Source organism: Micromys minutus (genome assembly GCF_963924665.1).
Source record: "Micromys minutus genome assembly, chromosome: 1".
In the NCBI taxonomy this organism is placed as follows: Eukaryota; Metazoa; Chordata; class Mammalia; order Rodentia; family Muridae; genus Micromys; species Micromys minutus.
Genome location: NC_137969.1, coordinates 11,901,509 through 11,922,451, shown reverse-complemented (window position 1 = coordinate 11,922,451; position 20,943 = coordinate 11,901,509). Strand labels below are relative to the sequence as shown.

Genomic DNA, 20,943 nt, shown 5'->3' with positions numbered 1-20,943 from the left:
CTTTAAGATAGAACCCGAGGCAAGCTATCAGATATTCTCCCGGAACATCCTTGGGGCTCAGAACTGCAAATTACCCTGGATGGACAGTGGGTGGCACGCCAGTAGAGCCAAACAAATATTTCCTATTTTTGTTGTAGAATTCATTTCAGTGGATTAAACAGTAACAGCCATTCAAATTACATAATACAAAAGTATTTTCCAGTTTCTGAGAAAACAGATTACTCGGAAGCAAAATTAACTTCTCAAATGGTTTCGGAGAAAGACGAGGCCCTTCTAGGCTGGAGTGGCCATATTCAAACCACCCTGCGGGCCTGTGACAATGCTGTACTTACTGTGGAGTACACATGGGCCCCGCTGGCCAGGCGATGTGTGGCAATGTGCTGCAGGCACCGGACAATCCGACTGCAGGCCTTGGCTTCCCTCTGCGCCAGCCACAGCACCCGCTCGTCAGCCAACATGATGTTGCTTGCCACATCCACCATCACGTCACCAAGCTGTGGAGAGGACCAGAGAGAAGAGGGAGATGTTAAAAGCCAGGGCAAGCTGCTGAACAGACACAAAAGAAAAACTGAAAATTAAAGAGAAATTGTTTCAAAGGATGAGATTGCCTGCTGTATAAATCTGATGCGAGAAAACCACCCTTGTTTCTCCTTAAGGCCCTCAGACAGGAGCGGCATGCTCAAGTATGGCCATTTGGTAATGTTTAGCTCCAAACAGTACTTAAGTAGCCACTACATCACTGGTGACAAGACTACTGTGCATCATCTCAGAGGAAAAGAAAGGCAATTAGATTAATTAAGGAGGAGAGTGTGACACACTGTCAGACAGACTTCAGCTCATCGTCTAGAAAACCATTACGAACACTTTGTGCCTATCAGCTGAAACTCCTATTGATTATGCACACTACCTACAGAATCTCCTCCATCTCCTGGCATATTCAAAATACCAATCACCTTTACCACCCCAAGCACCCACAGTGTACTGTGTACATGTGAGATTTCCCCCACTGTGAATGAGCTCCCTCCTCTCATCACAAGTCAAAGGGCATCTGAGAGCCCAAAGCCATGTAACAATTGATCCTCAGAGGCGCTTCTGCTCCTTCCTCTCACTGCATCTACGCTGCTCTTATCTGTTCAGCTGCACTTTATAGGTATCAGCACAATGCGGTATCAGGAACATGCCACTTGCTTCCTGGTTACTGCAGTCAGGTTGCTCCAGGAAATGCACTGAGCAGCCTGTTTGCTAAACAGGCCCACCCAAGTCAAGGGAGTTCTGAACAGCACCATGCGTTCATGAAGGGAGACCTTGGCAGAGGATACGAGGGGGAAAAAAGCATTCCAGAGGCTGGAGCAGAGCTTTGCAAGCCGGCTGGTCCTTGATACCACAAAGCAAGCATCAAAGGTGTTAAGCTGCAATGCCAAGCCAGAAAGCCGGGGCTGCTTTAGCAAATGGCTTCTGATCATCCCAGAAGATCCCAGTTAAGGCCCTCAACCCTGTTCTGCATCCAATACTCTGCATAAGAAGTATGAATAAGGTGGCTGTGGAGGCTTAGGAAGAACTCCAGTCCACCCCCATGTGGTCCAAGCAGAAAACAGGGCAGTGGAAAACCACCAGATCCTCACTCTAAGACCACAGGCTGAGCAATCTCAGTGCAAGGGTGAATACCAGCACTCTGGATGCCTGGCCAGGCAGGCACCTCTTTGACCCAGAGAAGGGGGAGCTACAGTCCAGTTCCTTCTAAATGATGAGCACATTTAAGGGCCAGCAACAAATGCCAGGCTCCTGAAAGTAAGCCTCACAGATAGCAAGCACATAAACCATGTTGGCTTCTTTCTTTATTTTACCAGTCCTTTGGGGGCGAGGGTACAGAAAAGTAACCATTTCAATCCTCAAATCAGGCCTGCTTTCAAAAATGAAACGCTTTGTACTAGATAGAGCCATGAGAGGGCACCTTGTTCTTCTGATTTTGTCTGCAGATTTAACTGGCAGAGTAAATGAACCTGATGAGGAACCCTAGACAGTATCATTTTGAAGGCTCATCTCGGATTTAAGGACCACCAGCTCTATAAGATGCTACTTCACATACATGACAAGTTCTGCAAACATACACACCATCAGCAAATGGCTGTCTGGTAGTCTGCATCACCAACATCCACATCAGCAAAGTTTTATTCTGGCCCCTTAATAGACTTTCCTCTGAATATTCAATTTGAATACTGCCCCTTGACCTCTGCCCCTTTGTCAGCTTGAAGCAGCTAAGAGCTGCCTTCACCCCCCAAATGTCTGAGCAGCAGTTAGGGTGATCTCTGAGATGGGGGATTGAGAGACTAGGAGTTAGGCAGACACATACTGAGAGTGGCCATGGCTGGGTAATAAAGGGGGTGAATATCCAAGATGGCCGGCTTCTTCAACCTCCAGACTAGAGACAAAACCCTGGCAGCTTAAGACAAAGTTATTTCTTATGCTTTTGTGTCCCACCAGCATGCTCCCCAATGAAGGCCAAGGACTCCTCAGGATGTGTCATAAAATGGTCCTGGGACAGACAATCCGGCCAAACTTCAAATTCTATTAGGGAAAAAGCAAACCAAAACTCTTCTGAGACTATAAAGCCCCCAGGCTGCCAACAAAGACTGGATTTTCAGCTTCTGAGTCCCCCCACTTTTTCTCAAGGTGCCTATTGCATGTGTGTTTCCTTAACCACAACAAAAGGCTTCCAACTGGTAAGAAGGAAGGTGGAGCACTTTGTGTAACTGTTTTCAGATATCAAGGCTTGATGCCCCAGCCACAAACCTGACTCTACTACAAGTTCCTAACTTTGTACTGCACAGAACATCAAAGCTTCATTCCGACTTTAATTCCCTGCAGACAGGAGACTAAAATGTGTTATTTCCATGTATACCTTAGTACCTGTGCGAGACTCAGCTGAGCTGCCAACAGCTATCAATGGTCATTTCATTCACTGTTCAATGTTCATTAGTGGTGCTCACTTACATTATCACCGAGTAAACACTGCCCGACTGTGACCCACTATCCTGAGCACTGCAGGAATCAAGCATGCTCCACTTTTACTTTCCTGCTTACAGCACAGAAAGCAAGCAACCTTGGGATTCTCGTTTTAAAATGGGGTTCCCAGTGAGATCACTGTCATGACAGACTCAGCAGGGTAAACTGTGACAGAGAATCAAACACTCTGGTTCAGCTGACTGACACCTTCTCAAGGACGGTTTCTCCCCAACAGACAGACTGATTAGGAGAACTGGGTGGACACAGTGGTGCAGTTACACGTGGAAGGCAGAAGTGAGGGATGCTTTGTGTCCAAGAGTTGGTCAGACCAACATGGGCAGCAGTGAGACCTCCTCTCAAAATGAAATGTAAGAGGAAAAAGAGGAGGGAGTGGAGGAGGGGGAGGGAAAAGGAAGAGGGGGAGGGAAGGAACAAGAGGAAGAGGGGGAAGAACAAGAAGATGAAGAACAGGAGGGAAAAAAGAAGGGGGAGAGAAACCAGAGGAAGGAAAGGAGGGAGGTAGGGAGAGGCAAAAGATGGGGGGGGGCAGGAAAGGGTAGGAAGGGACAGGAGACGGAGCAGCACCAGCCACCACCAAACTGTAAAATGTCACTCATTTAATGTCATAGGAAACAAGGGAATGCCCACATCCTACACTTCCCTACTAACAGCAGGCACTGAGCTGCTGAGGACCCTGGTTTCTGAATATATAAGATGGCTAACACTCTAACACCATTCCCTGAACCTGCCAACCAGATCAATCAAACATTTACACAGTGAACTAATGAACTACATCCTTAAATGCAAACTGAGAAGGGCTGGAGTAATGCTTTTTATTGTCTACTATCCCGGTTTGCTGTTACCTCAGGATTTTATGCAAAGATGTAACAGGTGGTGTGATGAAGTCCTCAGACACGCTCAGTGACCATCTGAATTGAATTGCTTTTGGTTATGAAAACTTCGGAGATAAAATACACAAAAGCACTGATTGCACTTAAGACAAAACCACAAACATGACCAACAGCAGAATAGCAAGATTTTAATGAAATGTGCTTTGTATTTTTTACAAAATTAAGCACATGAACTTTCTGAGGATCTGACCTTGAAGCCTGACAGTCTGGTCAGCCCTGCTGAAGCTCTATGGTTATGTGAACCAACTGCTCTGACCTTCAGGTCATGCCAGGGTCAGAAAGGACCTTCTGCTAATCACTGTAAAGAATGATGACCCACATGTTAGAAGTCATAAAGCAGCTTCGAGAATTTCTCTTTGATAACACTCATGTACATACGTACATGTACACACACACACACACACACACATTCTTCTCACCCTTTCACGACTGGAGTGGCCTACAAGGAACAAGCCACGAAACCCCATGTTTCACCCAGGCCGTAGTTCCACCCTGTTCTTGTTTCTTATAAAGTATGTGCACTTTCAGGAATAGCTTCTCATCTATTGGAGCTTTCCCCACCACTGTGACAGATTCTGAACTCTTTCCAACTGAGTCACAGAAGCATGGGGTACTTTGTGACTATCTGCGATAGGGGATATTCTGGTGACAAATCCTTTTCCCGAGTTCTTAGCCATGCTGCATGGAATAATTAGAAAAATGGCGTACTCTCAGCTAAGGCTGTCATCCTTGCTGGCTCTGTATCTCCTCGTAGGAGAATCCAACTTGGCTTCCCAGGGTTAGCAACGGGCTCCACCATGAGCCAATGAACCAGCCCTAAAGTTCTTTTTGTTTTAGAAAGATTACGTATAAAACACAGGTAAAGTCAGCTCTTAAATACTCTATCCCTGAGGGAGGGGATAAGTGGGAGAGAAAACTAAACACCCAGGCCATATAAATAAGATTGTTGACTGAACATCATCCCAGTTAGGTGAGAAGAAGAGACAGGAGTCAACAAAAACATTCTCAACACTCCTGAAATTTTCCAATAAAATGTTCACAGGAGCCTAATCCCAAAGGGAAGAAATTCAAATGAACAATATAAAGTAAAAAATGAAAGCCTGGCAGGTCTCAGAGCTTCTGCTGAAGAAATCCTGCAGCAGATTCCGAACCTATCCCAGGATAATGGACTCAAGCGCAGGCAGGGACAAGGAAAGCCGTCTGTGTTAAGCAGGCGACTTCTTCAGGAGACTCATACTACCAAGCACTGGGTCTTAGAAAAGCTTAGTGAGCGAAGTCTGGCAAGTATGACTAGGCAACAGAGCTAGGAAATACTGGAGATAAAGGTGACCAGGGACATCAGAGCAAGATGGTTACATTATACATATTTATATATAGTGCATGTGCACACGTGCAGATGAGCAGACAGAATGCACAGAAATGGGCTGAGGGAACTCACAGGGGCCCTTTGTTCACACACGCTCAACTGGAGCACAGAAAAGGACTCAAAGGAGACCTGCTCTTCATGAACCTCCTCATCAGACACATGAGTACTGGCTTCTCTAGTAAATACAGAGGACACATTTACACCCAGGCCGAGAACTTGCCTTTTTAGGTCTGTCAGGTGGTACCTTTCAGTAGCGATCCTGACACAATGTTCCTGCCTCAAACTGGCTGAAATCAACCATGGTTTTAAGAGCAATAGGATAAAAAAGTGTTAGGGATGCACAGAAGCAGGGCCACACCCACTGCGAGACCTTGCTGCGCATACCTGAGAAGTTCATTTCACTCCTGTCCTTGCTATGCATGTGCATCTCAGGGTGTCTTAGCATAACTCAATGCAGTGGCAATTAACTTAAAGCACAGTCCTTAAATCCCACGATTTCTATTTATTACCCTAATAACCAGCGAAGGTAAAGCCTGCAGTTCCCACAGGATTGCACAGGATGGCAGTCACCAAATCACGGGGAATACCTATATACTTTCAGGATTCAATCATGAGGCCTATTTTCCTTTGATTTTTGATAGGTTGACATCACTTCCTTTTGATGAAAACTATAATCTTTACTGTATTAACCAGAAAATGACAAAAACCCTCCAATCAAATGTTCAGAGAACTACCTGAAGCCCTGAGTAGTTCTTAGATTGGGATGGAGATCAGAAGGCACAAGGCCATAGGTCAGACCCACAATGCTATATACGAAATTAATTCTTTCTGAGATGAAGATTCAGAATCCCATAAAACCAGACCCAGGCTTGGAAACTACAGTGCAACTTTGTTTCCCCTGGATTCTTTTACTTGTGGAGAGAAGCTCTGTAAGCTAAACAGAATTACTACCATCCCAATTTTAGAAATGAAAAAAAAGCCCATGGGAACCATTAGGTAGTAACCCAATAAGATGCTGTCACATGGAAGCCAGGCATCATCACAAGCACCAGATACCAGTTACTCAACCCACAGTGCCACACTGCTCATTTAAATTTTTTAAAAAGTTGTATTTACTATTATTGCTGTTTGTGTGTGTCCTCTGCACATATGTGAGTCCAGGTGAGTGAATGTCTTGGGGTGTGTGTGTCTGAAGGCAGAGGCTATTGTTCAGGAGTTGCTTCTCTCTCCTTCTACCTTTATATAGGCTCCACTATGAATCGGGCTTGCACTGCTGATCCATCTCACCAGCCTCTATACAGCTCTTTCTAGGTTGAGAACTGAAAAGCAGTTCTTCACATCTAACTGCAGCACAGGAGGAACAGACATTACATAGTTTCAGAGCTCACATTCCAAATGTCCCTGTAATTATTCAGCTAACTCGAAGCACTCCACTTTCCGAAAGCAACAGCAATCATGTGGGCAGCTACCCTGTGATTATCAGCAACAGCGGAGGGTAAGAGCACCAGAGGAATCCAAACAGCTTCTCCCAGGGCGAACAAAGCTTCCCCTGGGAAGTGGCTGCTGCCAAAACATAAGACAGTTTATCTGAAAACCAGGGTCTATGAGTTCAGACCACAGCACTGAGACAGTCTCACTGTCCAGCGAAGTTGCCCATTACCGAGTTCCATTTACAGGCACACCCCACTTTCCCTCCTCTGCCACACTCTACCAAGTATACAACTGCACCACTGCAGTAGGAATACAGTTACCAAGTCACTGGCAACATGCAAGACTGGAATGTTCTAAGAAAGGAAAGAAAATCCTTGGTTGAAGGAGGTAGAGAAGGAGGGTGCATTATTTACCTAAAACTACCAGCAATGACTCTATGATGTTTAGCTAGTAAGTCCCCTGTTGTACAAGACAGGACATAGCTGAAGGCAAATGTCGCCGTCCCACTACTGAACACACTCCTGGATCCTTCCTGAGGATTCCCATGGTCTGTGCTCAGATCGGCACTAGCCTAGCTGTGGACACTGATACACCACTTCATTTTTAACAGGCTTCAGCTCATACCTGACCTAAGTCCTCTCTGGCTGCCTTTAAACCCATCTCAGTTAAGTGGCTACATGACAGGAGAAACAGCATACAAAGTTCTTAAAAAGCTCAAGAACCACAGCTTGCGTAAACAGTACCTTTGCCTCAAATCTTAAATATTTTTTTCTTTTATTGGCTGCTCTAAAATCTGGGGATATGATTTCCCCTAAAAATGCCATGTTGACAAACATCATAGTTTTAGCATCCCTATTTAAATACATGCTTTCTCAAAAATCATGATTTCCTTTATGGGACACATATACTTGTACATGTCTGTAGGTACCATGACGTTTCATACAATGTATCAGATGTTCCTCAGAAGCTCAGAAGACTCTCATTTCTGCTACATAAAGAGTCTGACAGGGTGGTTAAAACAAGGTCCAGGTGACTACAGCAATGAGAGGGGCACATTGTAGACAACAGGACTCCCAGAGGCTACAAGCAGCAGCGACTAACACACAAGATGGCGGAGGCCCCTTCCTCCCTGTATCTCCCTCCTCAGTTTTCAGGAACTAAGAGCTCACCGCCATCTCCCAGACACACAGGTTCCCATCACTACTGGTGCATACACTTCTCAATGGCAAGTTTGGAAATCAAAAAAAAAAGCTGTATGATGTTCATATACAGACAACATAAACCAGCTTTAAAAATAAGCACCCCACTCTCTCACATTAGAGGTCACCACTGGCTGACATTTCCATCTTATATCATAAGTCTGAATTTAGGAACTTACCTCTTTTGATTTTTCCTCTTTGGTAAATCTTCCAAACTTTTCTATCATTTCAGCCACAAATATAACATCCATTTTGTCAGAGAAGTTGGCAGCCTCCACTGTGTAAGCCAGCAGCTGCCGAGCTGTGGCCACAGCATTTGTCAGATTGAGGGGCATCTGCAGAGAAAGGCAGACCAGCTCTTCACAAGAAGACACGATGCTGACATTGTTAACTGACTTACAGAATCTACCAAGGAGTTGAATCCAATATCAAATAGTTTTTCAAATTCAGGAAAGTTAGATTTTGATTTAAAAAAAAAAAATATATATATATATATATGTATGTATGTATATACACACACACACACACACACACACACACACACACACACACACACACACCCTAGGGAAAAGGGAGGATAAATTAAACTAAGAAAGAAATAAAGGACTGTGTAAAGACACATGGGAAAACAAACAGCCCTATCTACTCTTTACTTAATCAAATTCTATACAAAGTTCTCTTGCAGTTGCTGAAGAAAAAAGCAGTTCTCTACCAGGGAGAGGTGGACGAACCGTCACTGCCCAAAAGCAGGAAGCATTTATTTACTTAGTACCCTAAGCCCATGTTTGTTCATTGACTGGCACCATGAGGGCAACAACTGCTGCACCAAAGTTAAGCTGGAACTGAGGAATAGGGAAAACACCTAAAGCAGGCCCACTTCAGGTGAGGGAAGGTTACTAATGGTGCACAGATGCAGCAACAATGAGAGTCAGCCGACAATTCTCACAGATCATTTCTGATAGAGGGGTTATGAAGATATAAAGTCAGAATCCCAGATAAGTCTGGGACTCTGGCTAGTCAAGCAGTAACAGAAAAAGATGGGGCCTCATAGAGCACAAAGATATAAAGGAATTTTCATCCAACACTTACCCTTATCAGGCATGTAAAAATACCACATAAGTGAATCAGAATGTCTTATAGTTACCTGATTAAACATATACAGAACTCTAGTGACATCGTTTGCATACTGGCACCGAGAATAATCATCATCTGCCCAAAAGCCACCTCTGTCACATCTGCGCCACGCCTTTCTTTCGTCCTGTGTGTTTCCAGGATAGATCCCACTGCTGTGGCTGTTCCGGGTGCACTGGAGATGTGCTGTGATGCCTGCCAGCGTTCTGGGCCATCTAGACAGTGAGAAACAAAACAATCTAAGGAGACCTACAATGGCAGAAACTAGTAAGGTTGGGATGGCACAGACAAAAGCAAGGATTAAGGCATGAATATGATCACAGAGAAAAATCACACACACACACACACACACACACACACACACACACACACCTGAGACAACAAAAAAAGTTACTGTGGATCAATGGGTGCATTTATCCAGTCAGAGTATTTTCATAGCATAATGCAGGAAAATAAGTTTTTGAAATTTCTTGAAGAGTCTAAAATCTAAATGGTGCTGTCAATGTTGAAGGAAATATATCAAACCCAAGAAAAATGAAAACTGGTTCTATGAATCAGTTTATGTTTCTGTTTAGCACGTGTTACTGTATCTTTGGCATTATAAAACAGGGACAACATGTGAGAAGATAGATCCGTGGCTCAATAAAGACAGAATGTGGTCCCTTGTACAAGTATGGCTAGGAAATTGGATAAGTAAAAATGCCATAGCAGGTGCTATCCTGAAAAAAAAAAAAAAAAAATCAAAAACAGACAAACCCTGTCTGCACAATTGGCCCTCAGTGGCTTTGGGAACTGAGGAGTGGAGTGGGGGGTGACGGCCTGTGACTGTGTCTGTGCCTTTGCTGCAGGGTTAGCTAGAGCTGCTTCCTCCTGCAGTCTGGGAAGCTTGGGTTGTACTGAGCAGAGAGAACCTAAAAGACCAGGGCTCAACAGCAGCTGCTTGTTTTACCCTACAGGAGGAGTGACTGTGTGAAGCTTACTCATGGAATCCTCTAGAACCTGCCTATGTCATGTACCTTTAAGTTCCTACTATGTCTACTCAGAGAGGAGAGAGCGGGGAGGAAAAAGGTGCAAGGGGTGAGGGGAGAGGCTGGGCTGGGCAGGAGGTTTTGAAATCTCAAAGCCACCCCCAGTGACACACTTCCTCTAACAAGACCCCACCTCCTAATTCCTAGTGTGGGGACTAAGTTTCACAGGAGACCCTGCAGTCAATTTCTGAGCACCATCAGTGTGCAATGTAATTTACTGGTGAGGAGTTACAGGACCAGGAGTCACACAAGCCTGCTGATGTAGCATGGCACCCTTCAGAACCGGGAGAAACCTTTGGTATTTGAACTCTGTTCCACTAAAATCAAAAAGGTAGTTGTGCATACTTAACACAATTATAATGGATGCACAGCAGGGGAACTGCTAAGACAGATCAGTCACACCAAAACAGAAACCACAATCAAAAACCACATAAACAAATCAAGCAACAATATACCAAACGTCATTAATGCAGCGGCGCTTTCCTACTGAATGCCTTAAGGAGTGTCAGAGATAAATAATTCATTGCAATCAATTAAACGCATAAAACACTCCAAAACTGAACAAAAGACAAAAATCCAACAGTAAGTGGAAAACATTATGATTACCTCATAAAAGATGTTGAATGTCACAAAATTAACAGACGCTGCTTATTATGTTTTGAAGGATCAACATAGTATTCAATGTGCGCGAAAGTCACAGTAGCAATAATGACTCTCTCTCTCTCTCTCTCTCTCTCTCTCTCTCTCTCTCTCTCTCTCTCTCTCTCTCACACACACACACACACACACACACACACCACACACACACACACCACACACACACACACCACATACACACACACACACATATACACACACCACACACACACACACCACACACACACACACACACACACACACACACATATACACACACACACCACACACACACACACCACACACACACAACCACACACACACACACCACACACACACACACACACACACACACACACACACACACACACACACACCTGTTTGAAGAAGGCAGTGAAAACAGAAATGCAGACTACAGTGATGGAAAGACGTGGCGGCTGCAGTGTCCCACTGAACAAACACTAATAGTCTTTCTTACTCGGAAACTGATGGAGCTGCGGCCACGAGGTAACAACAGCCCCACCAGAATCAATGCAAACTCAGTATTAGGTAATCTTATACTAGATTTTAAAAGCAATGTATTTCTTTTGTTTACACTACACACTCACTATTAAAGGATAGTATATCTGGAAAGATAAGGAATAGCAACTCTCACTGAACAAGCCTAAGGGAAAGCTGCCTGCACCACAGGCCCCTAACCCTCCCACATAGATCTCAACTGCTTCAGCAGTTTTCTGAAGAGCCTTGGCACCCACCAGATCCCAACAACTCTTGAAGGCTGTGAAACCACTTTCTTTCCCAAATTCTTCCTGATTCCTTTGCAGTCATTGTGGGAAGAAAAGTAGGTGTGTTTCCCTGATGATGAGGTATACACCTAAATGACTGAAGACCAAAAAACCTACCCAGGTAGTAGAAGCACATGCCTTTAATCCCAGAACTCAGAAGGCAGAGGCAAGTGGATCCCTGTGAGTTCAAGGCAGCCAGATGTACATTGTGAGTTCCAGGAGAGCCAGAGCTGCACACCCTGTTCAGGGTGTCAGAAACCGTCTACCAAAAGCAGGGGTTTGTAACACCTGTAGCAAACCATCTGATAAAGGAGCAGAAGAGAGCAAGAGTGGAGTGACCGAGATACACTGCTTGCATGTAGGAAAATTTTAAAAAGGACATTTTTTTTCTAATATGACTATTCTTCCAGAGGCTCCTAAATCAATAGGTAGCAAAAAAGTTCAAGTATCAAGGTTTTTTTCCATAAATAATTCTAAAATTATCACTGCAAAGAATATTCCTTAGATGTGTGTGTGTGTGTGTGTGTGTGTGTGTGTGTGTGAGAGAGAAAGAGAGAGAGAGAGAGAGAGGTGTGTGTGTGTGTGTGTGTGTGTGTGTGAGAGAGAGAGAGAGAGAGAGAGAGAGAGAGAGAGAGAGAGAGAGAGAGAGAGAGAGAGAGAGAATCCATATGGTCACACACACGGTTTTGTTATTGAGGATGAAAGACCAATTATGTGTCTTTGAAAATACAAAGCTTTAGGAAAATAGACTTTCTGGTATTTTCCATGTCACCAACCTGAAGTCACCTTTGTTGTTCACAACCCTCTCTGGTGGACAGTACTGGGCAGAGCTTTCTAAGACCACAATGTCAACAGTCCTTGTGTTATTCCCACGTTTGGTCTGAATATGACAGCCCCAATTTCCAGTAGATCCAGCTTGAATATTGGAAATGGTTAGGGCACTGCAGAAAAAACAGGGGAAAAGGCGTTAGAGAGTGAGAAAGACGATTGGGATCCTGAAGATAAAGAGCTGTGGAGGGGCAGAAACGGCGCAAGGCTCTGTAGCACACAGGAGTTCCTGAAGCCGGGTGAAGCCCAGGGCGCCAGTGAGGAAGTGAAAACACTGCGATGAGTCACACCATCTCGAAGACTGACAATAGTCGCGAGGAAATTATGAAGGGATTAAAAACCACGTGAGAAGACAAGGCTGGGGAAATGGCGCAGTGGTTAAGGACAGAACAGGCTCAGCTCTCAGCAGCTGGCAGGGGAGCCCAAGGAGGATGGATTTGTAACTCCCATCTTTGGGCATCTGTGGGAAAAGGTTATACTAAAAACAGGTGAGAGGTCAGAGGGCAAAGGTGCCTGCCGTGCAGGGATGACATTGACTCCTAGAACCCACGTGTGGCAGAGAATCAACTCCTGCCTTAAAGTCCTGCAAACTCCACATGTACAGTGTGGCATTCATGCCAAAACACACGCATACATACAGAATAAATGTAAATCCCGATAATGATTAGTAAATGACCAATTAATGATTCTTAAAGAAGTTTCTATGTGAAAATATGTTAGACTTGTATCTTTCTATGTAATGGTCAATAAATCTCATTCTCAAAATGAAATCATAATTCCCTAATATAAAACCCATTAATTAAAGATCAAGTGTCAAGACCTTCAATTAACCTCCATTCCATTATATGACTCACCGTACTTTGCTGTTATGTAGACACAAATGATAAGGAATAATTAGACATAAAGCATGTATCATCTTAATTAACTTATCAAGTTAAGTCTGGAAATGAATGCACATGTGTCTGCTCTCCTAAATCACCAAGGGTCAGCATCTATAGAGTGGCTCTGAGGCACCGTCACATTCCATGTCATCAAACAAAATGAGTATCAGCTTTCCGAAGAACTATGTCAGCAACTACAGAAAATATTCTAAAGATAAAGTACATAAGAACTGAAATTCGTTACCAAATAACCATTAACTTTATAGACTTCTATGTTGTGTGGCTATACTGAGCTAGGATGACATACACAGAGATTATGGTGATAAAAACCATATATGACCCAGGTTGTAAGTTCAGATCAAAAGCCTTTACTATGTAACTGTCACTATGTGCCTCAAAAAATAAATAAATAATATGTATGTATGTATGTATGTATGTATGTATGTATGTATGTAAGTATGTAGTGAGTTCCAACTAGTAAGATATATTTCAAAACCGAGGCAGTCACTGTGGTACACACTCAAAATCCCAGCATGGTAAAGGCTGAGGCAAGAAGACCACAAGGTAAGCCTGAGCTCAAAAGCAAGAACATAAATACCCTGTGTATCTACATCCTCACAAACTACCAGCCTAGCCATCTGAAAGATACAATTGAAAGAAAATAGAATTAAAAATTACAAAACAATAAAATTTTAACCCTATTTTAAAATAAACACAAAGATTTCACATGGGAGGCAACTGCATGCTGACTACTATGAAAATAATCATAGCTCAGAGTCTAACAGAATCAAATCAGAATCTAATTCTTCTTCCATAATACTGTGATACAATACTTGACCACCACAAAGTGCCTAAAGTCCCACATTTCAATACATGGTGCAAGAGATATGACGTGTTTTGACGGGGACACTGTACTAGTAGCTAGCAGTCACATGGTATCTAACCAGTGTCAGCGCTTCTGAGGATGACTATGTGAGCCCAGTACAGGTGTCGCCCTTCTGTAACCATGGTACTTCATACACTAGACCAATGTTTCTGTGGATAACATTTAACAATGTTTTCAATGTCTAAAAGCATCCGCTGGAATGCAAGTCCCAGGAATCGTCTTGACAGGAGGTCTTGGGACTTAAGGAGATTCAAGAAGAAAGAAAGAGCTTGGATTTCATCTTCTAAGAAAAGTAGGAGCACGGAGTCTTACAGATGAAGAATGACTGACATCAGAAGACCTATTGGAAATCAATAAGCTTCAGCCTCACCTACATCAACAGCCATGTGCTTCCCCTCTACAGACTCTGGGGTGAGCTCTGGGGGACGGACTCTCCATCTTCATATAAAAGACTGTCATGTCAGTCAAATGTTTCTAACAAGAAAAACATTAGGCCAAGTTGTTTCTCTTAGAATTATTTTTTTGTGCTGCTGTAAAAAACTGAGTATATTTTAAGCATGATTTCTGAAACAGGTTTATAAAGTAAATCCACGGTACTCGTACAACTTTAGAGTTAAAAATTAACCACAGCTCTTTGTATATAAAAGAGCCCATTATTTGTAAAGTTTTATTGTTGTATTGGGACAATTATTGCCTATTTATACAATAAACTCCTTAAGAGTGTATAATTTGATGCATTTTGACATATGTATATGCCTGTGTAATTATCGCCACAGTAAAGACAGTGTAACAATGAATACATCATTCCTTACAATTAACATCAACCCTAGTAAGAAGTTCAGCTGCTGAGGCCAAGCCCACATTAAACCATCCTAATGTGTGCAGGGCTCTGTGGAGACTGGGATACAGATATCGAAAATAGATGGAAACTAAAGAAGGTTTGATATAGGAAGAAGGGATTGGCACTGGGAAATAAATCAGACATTTGTAAATGGCTGTGGCCCAAGGCTCCTCTAACACCAGAAATATCTAATCTTTGTAGCCTTAAGAGTTAGAAGACCAGAGGGAACGAAGGAAAAGCCCTAACATGTGGGGCGCTGCCTGCACATTCTCCATTACAAGATGGCGCTGACATCCGGCTGGAGTTAGCAGTAAACAAGTCATGTGTGCACGCGCTGGGTAACTTTTCACTCCTTGAGCTCTGCCTCTCCCGTGGTGTCATAGGGCCTGATGAGTTTCAACCAATCAGGGGGCTCCACGTCCAAGGTGAGGACTGATTCCTATATAAGGGGACGGGCTAGATAGTTCGGGGTCTTCGTCTTCACTTGTTGCAAGCTTATGCTCTGCCTCTCGAGAGCATTAACGCTTTACCGCAGAAGAATCCTATTTCGTGTGCCGCGTCGTTCTTGCTGGCGAGACGGTTGCGCAGGACACTAACATCTGACATGGGGAATGCAGTCAGGAGCTGTGGATATAGCTCTGTGCAGAGCATATCCCTAGCATGTGTGAAATCATGTGTTTAAACCCCAGTGAGGCTCTCACTACCAACAGACATATTTCAGTTACCACGGACCAGAGACACAAAGGGACAAGTAGAAGGTTGGCCTAGCTCACTGCCCAGTCAAATAAAACCTAGTTCTCCTAAGAGGAATACGACAGAACTCAGAAGAATCAAGTCATAAAATATTTTTCATTGTGAGATTGTCAATATTTTAGATTCTGTAAGCTAAAAAAGCAACACAAACATGAAGATATTATATAAATGCATATATAATCATCAGTAATGGAACTTTGCAGGAATGTTAGCTCTCCGTTGGGCCAGAGTTGGCCAGCAATCTGAATGCTTTACCAGTATTTTCTTCACTGTACATTTATAATAAAGTGTGTGATTTACCTCAACATTATTACTATAAACATATTTTTTAAACCATATTCAAGACAAAAGTAGACAGGAGTCATGACTCCCCTAAGATGACTCAGTTACTGGAGTACGAGAGCAAGGGTTTAAAGGCATCTATTCTAAACATTGGAAGCCACTAAATGGAAAAACACTTCCAGAAAAAAAAAATAAAGCTGTAAAATAGAGAATCCCACCCTAAAGTTCCAGAGTTGACTTTTGGTTTCAAGAATCTTTACTTTCTCAACAAGTTTCTCACAGCATCCCTGCCTTGGCAATGTGGAAGCTGATGTTTTACTTTAGGAAAAATCCCAGTCATACTCCAGGCAGGAAAGTAGGCAAGAGAGAGAAAACCAAGAGGACACTCAGTACCACATCCCAAAAGGGGAGCACACATGTTAGGCTGTATTTATATTAGAGAGTTCATGCTGTTGACCAACCAACCACAGGACTGACAGCTCAGAGTTATACTTTTACGCTAGAGAAAGTGGGTGAGGATAAAAAGGGGAGATGGTTTCTTAAAATTCAGAAGACGAAAGAGTGAAATCATAGTGATTCCTAAAAAAAAAAAGAAATAAAAGTTTAGTAGCAGAAATGGCTAACAATTAGATTTAGCACTAAAGGTTCACCTTTTTGTCTTAAAACTTTAAAGAAAAAGACTTCAACTTTTAGTGTTTCCCTTTTACATTCAGCTTTTTCTTCCAATACTAGATGAGGAGATAGTTAACTAATTTAAAAGGGTTACAATAATAATCAGGAGAAAGGAATGTCCCATCTAGGGCACTTTTAAATGGGGGAAAAGAAGCCATCAACAGATTCCAGCTTAGACACTGCAAGTCACAAATGGCAGCAAGCCCGGGAGCACTGTACCTCGCAATCAAGGAGCAGTTGTGAATCATGCTCTTCTCCACGAAGATCCCTTGCGACTCATCAGTTTCAACAATGCGCCCATCCTGATACCACAGCACTTGCATGTCCTGGTCTATATAGGAAGCCATGCACTGGAAGGGAAGGCTGTCTCCTTCAAACACGACCTGGCGGTGTGACGGAATCATGTAGAAGGACGGCAGCTCGAGAGGTGGATCTAAACAGAAAATGAAGAACTCAGTGAGCATAAGCCAAACAGCGCAAACACTGCACTCAGAGGTCACAGATACTCTGTGGAATTTGAAGAAAGCAGAAGCACCAACATGCCTCAGTAACCTGCCTTCTACTGTTAGCCCCAGTGGGCCTGTTCAACGGTCCAGTCAGAGCTGGGGCTCCCAGCCGCCCAGGGTCATGTCCTGGAAACATTGTGCCTATTGTAGCAAGGGACAGGTGATGAAGCCTTAAGAGGATGGGTCTCCTGGGAAGTACTGCTCTCAGGAACTGATCTGGAATGAGTCTACCAGGGTAAGCTGGAATAACAGTCAGAGCCTGAGTCTCAGCATGTGGCTTCCTGTCTTGAGATGTCACCTCCTACTTCCACACATACTCCTGACATGATGCTGTTACCATGAGGCCAAAACAATGCAGAAGCATGATCCTGAGCCACAATCCAAAACTGTGAACCAGTAAATAAATCTCTCTTATCTCTAATGTTACTTGGTTTTGCATATTTTGTTATAACAGAAACAGACTGAAGCAAATAGGTCACAGTTTATACCAACACTGAAAATGAAAGCCTCTGACATTCATGTCTGGTATGCAGAACTCTTCCTTTCCAGCAATGCCCTGACAACACACCAACAGAAAAATGGAAGCAAAGAAAGGCCAAGTACAAAATACTGAGATCCAGAGACTGGAGCTACAGAAGAAAAAAACGTTGGTGGTCACAGCGTAAAGATACATTTTGATGACCTTATTTCTATGGATTAAAAGTTTTCTTCTGGTTGAAAAATTATGTATGTAGTGGAAAATTTAAAACATTTAAAGAAGAAAGTTTTTTTTAAAAAAAAAATAGTCTTTCTTTTATTCACTGTTTAAAACGTAAATCCTTCTTGTGTCAGAAAGGGAAAGATTTTACATATACATACAAAAAATGTACACCAATACCACTGGCTCATTAAAAAGACTTTAAAATTTTTAGTTCATTTATTTAACACAACAATTCTGTTGGCAGCAATAGTATATAAAAATCAAAACCAAAAATATATACAAGGAAATTAATCACTGTGTTATTTATGGAGTGAGAAATTATTAACAAGTTAAAAATGCAGGAAGAAAGTTGTTACATTACAGCTACAAAATAGACTATTTTATACAAAAAAGGAAGCTTACATTATTTCAACTTTCAGACAGTTATCTATAGGAGGAAGATAGCATTTTTTTTTCTAGAAAATACAGGAAAAGCTGCTGAAGTTAAACATTATGCTCTCAAAACCAGCAATCCCTGAATACCATGAACTAAGTACACACAGTTTCTTGTTTCATATTGTCTTAATTTTCATTCAGAGACCATACCTTGCTTTTAACAATGCTACTGGTAATAAAGAGAAAGGGGGAGAAAGACAAGGTCATTTACTTTGTGCTTGTCATGTCTCTTTTTGTTACTATGGTACATTTTTATCATTTCCTATAATTACTGTGCTTTTTCTCTCACACCTGAAGAAATTTCCCAAACTCATGATTTTCTGTATCTGCATGCTACATTAATGAACGGAAATGCCAAACATCTTTCAACTATTTCTCTATAATTATGAACATCAGCATATGTTTATATACGAAGTGATCAATTTCTTTAAATTAACCCTAAGATATAGAATCTTTAGACCTAACAATACCAATCCTTTATAAACTGACATATGCTGCTGAACCACAGTTCAAATGTCACAATACTTGGCTACGGGTGTGACTTGGTGACAGGACACTTGTCTAGCTTGTGTAAGGCTGAGTTTGGTTCCCAACACCGTGAAACACAAATCACAAGCAAAAACCAGAGGCTATGATGGAGTCCTAGTCCTACAAATGAACTGTGAGAGCATCTGAGACTGTCTTACACGTTCCACCCACCTGCCTGTTGGAGGAAACGAGCACTTTGACAGTCTCTGAAACTGTTTTTCAACCTGCTCAGAACCAAGAAGAGCCACCCTAGAGGCCAAGGGAAACCTGATTTCTAATCTGGATACCTTAAGCACAGGTTTACTTTTCATTAAATTCTACAAGATTAATTGTTGTGCTGAGATTCTGTCAAAAGAAGTTCAGAGTCTGTCAAGAAAAGCATGATAGCATATCAGAACAGGATACACACTTCTCAGTTTGGTTTCTCCCTTACCGCACGTCAAGAGTTCCTGCTTCACGCCAGTGACTGGCTGGGCCTGCAGTGACTTAGGATAAACACACCTGGTGTCCCGCACAGTGATGTTTCTCTCCTTTACCCAGCGATGCATCCACAGGATGTTACAGTCACACAGAAGGTACTCAGTCTGAAATTCTCTGCAACACACAGAAGACTGGCAGTGAAAGCTTCATGCAGCGTTTGCTCTGGACTGGTTCCACCCTGTTATAACTATGGGTCTTTTTGTTGTAAAGCATAAGGTGTGGATTGTAAACTGTTTACAGTCCTTCCCTGATACCCAGTCTCTCAGAGTGCCAAATCCCACCAATACCTCCCAGGATCCTGGGACTTCCTCTTATCAGTTGATATAAATAACAAAACACTAAGTTTGACAGACAACTTTCTTATCCCCCTCTTCTATGCAACTCTCCAAACCCAGGGGTTTTGAAAGACCAGGTTTTGAAAACCTGCCCTAGCAAGCCTTTACTTTTTACTGTAAAGCACACAATAATATGAGAACTTGAAGCCTTCCCAAATTTTACAGTATCACTGTCATGTGCTTGGACCAAATGCTGCCACCTCTACTGTAGATTTTGGCAATGAAATAGCAACATAGAGAAGCACAGGCCTATCTGTGGTCATATTCTGGACAGCTGAGTGGACTGTAAGCTTTTCAAAGGTGGGGACCATTTTATAAAGCTCTTCTCCTATACAGTCTACACAGACCATAAGAATACTTTAAAGTCACTATGAGCAAAAACAAAGATTGTGCATTTAACAGCACAGTTGGCCTTGTATTCTTATAAGAAAGAAAGATTAGGTTAACAGCCGTTAAGGGGAGCACTTTTTTCACTAGCCAATGACTATCCTTACGATGCAGTGTGATAAATCTAGCTAGTAAAAAACAAACTGTGGAGGCTGCCCCTGGCAGCACGGCATATCTAGGACTAGGAACAAAGCATTAGCATTAACTCGTCACTATGGAAGTGAGCCTTCAGATAAATCAACAAGTGTAGAGGTGGGCATGCTTCTAATTCACAGCTGGTTAGCGCATGGGGTATCTCATACTTTTACTCAAAAACGTGGCTGAGAGGAAGGATACAGTGCAGCAAAGACATAAGAAAGTTTAAAATATTACTGTAAGAGTGGTTTGATTATCTCTACCTCATGAGTAAAAGCACTGCCAGTGCCTCCCATTTCTTGATGAAATTATTTCCCAGATTCCTGCAACTGAGGCTCAAAGCCAAGGTTATCTTATTTGAAGTCAAGGAAAACCTGGGGTATGGTTTGGTGGCAGAACACTTACCTGGCGTGTGCAAAGGCCTGCATTGGTAGGGTGTGGGGATGGGAATGTGGGGGGGCATCTACTAAACAAAGGCAGCCGGTAAAGAAAGAGCCCCCTGGAAAATAACTCAGCCTAATAAATTATACAGAACAAACATCTGATAGACAATCTGTGATTCTAATAAAAATCAGTGTAATTTACAGGTTAACACAGAGTAATAATAATCATCTGTAAATATAATTAATTTTCAAACATGACTCCATTGTAGCCTCTATTTGAGAGGAACAAAGTAATATATAGAACCAGTGAAAACAATATGATTGTCCACCGAGGGACTGTTCAATAAATACACCTCGGAATAGCAGAAACAAGCTGGGAGGTTCATGTGGAACAAAAATTATGGGAAATAATTAAATTCTT

General features: G+C 42.6%; 1 protein-coding gene across 1 annotated transcript in view; it reads right to left on the bottom strand.

The window, feature by feature from the left end:
- Positions 1–20,943, bottom strand: part of ADGRA3 (adhesion G protein-coupled receptor A3) — a 95,292-nt gene that overhangs the window by 30,676 nt on the left and 43,673 nt on the right. The window contains exons 6-11 of the mRNA XM_080936257.1: positions 19,236–19,396; positions 16,853–17,066; positions 12,267–12,431; positions 9,055–9,256; positions 8,090–8,245; positions 333–494 (exon numbers count right to left, since the gene is read on the bottom strand). Coding sequence (XP_080792383.1) covers positions 333–494; positions 8,090–8,245; positions 9,055–9,256; positions 12,267–12,431; positions 16,853–17,066; positions 19,236–19,396 — 1,060 coding nt within the window. The remainder of the gene's footprint in view (positions 1–332; positions 495–8,089; positions 8,246–9,054; positions 9,257–12,266; positions 12,432–16,852; positions 17,067–19,235; positions 19,397–20,943) is intronic.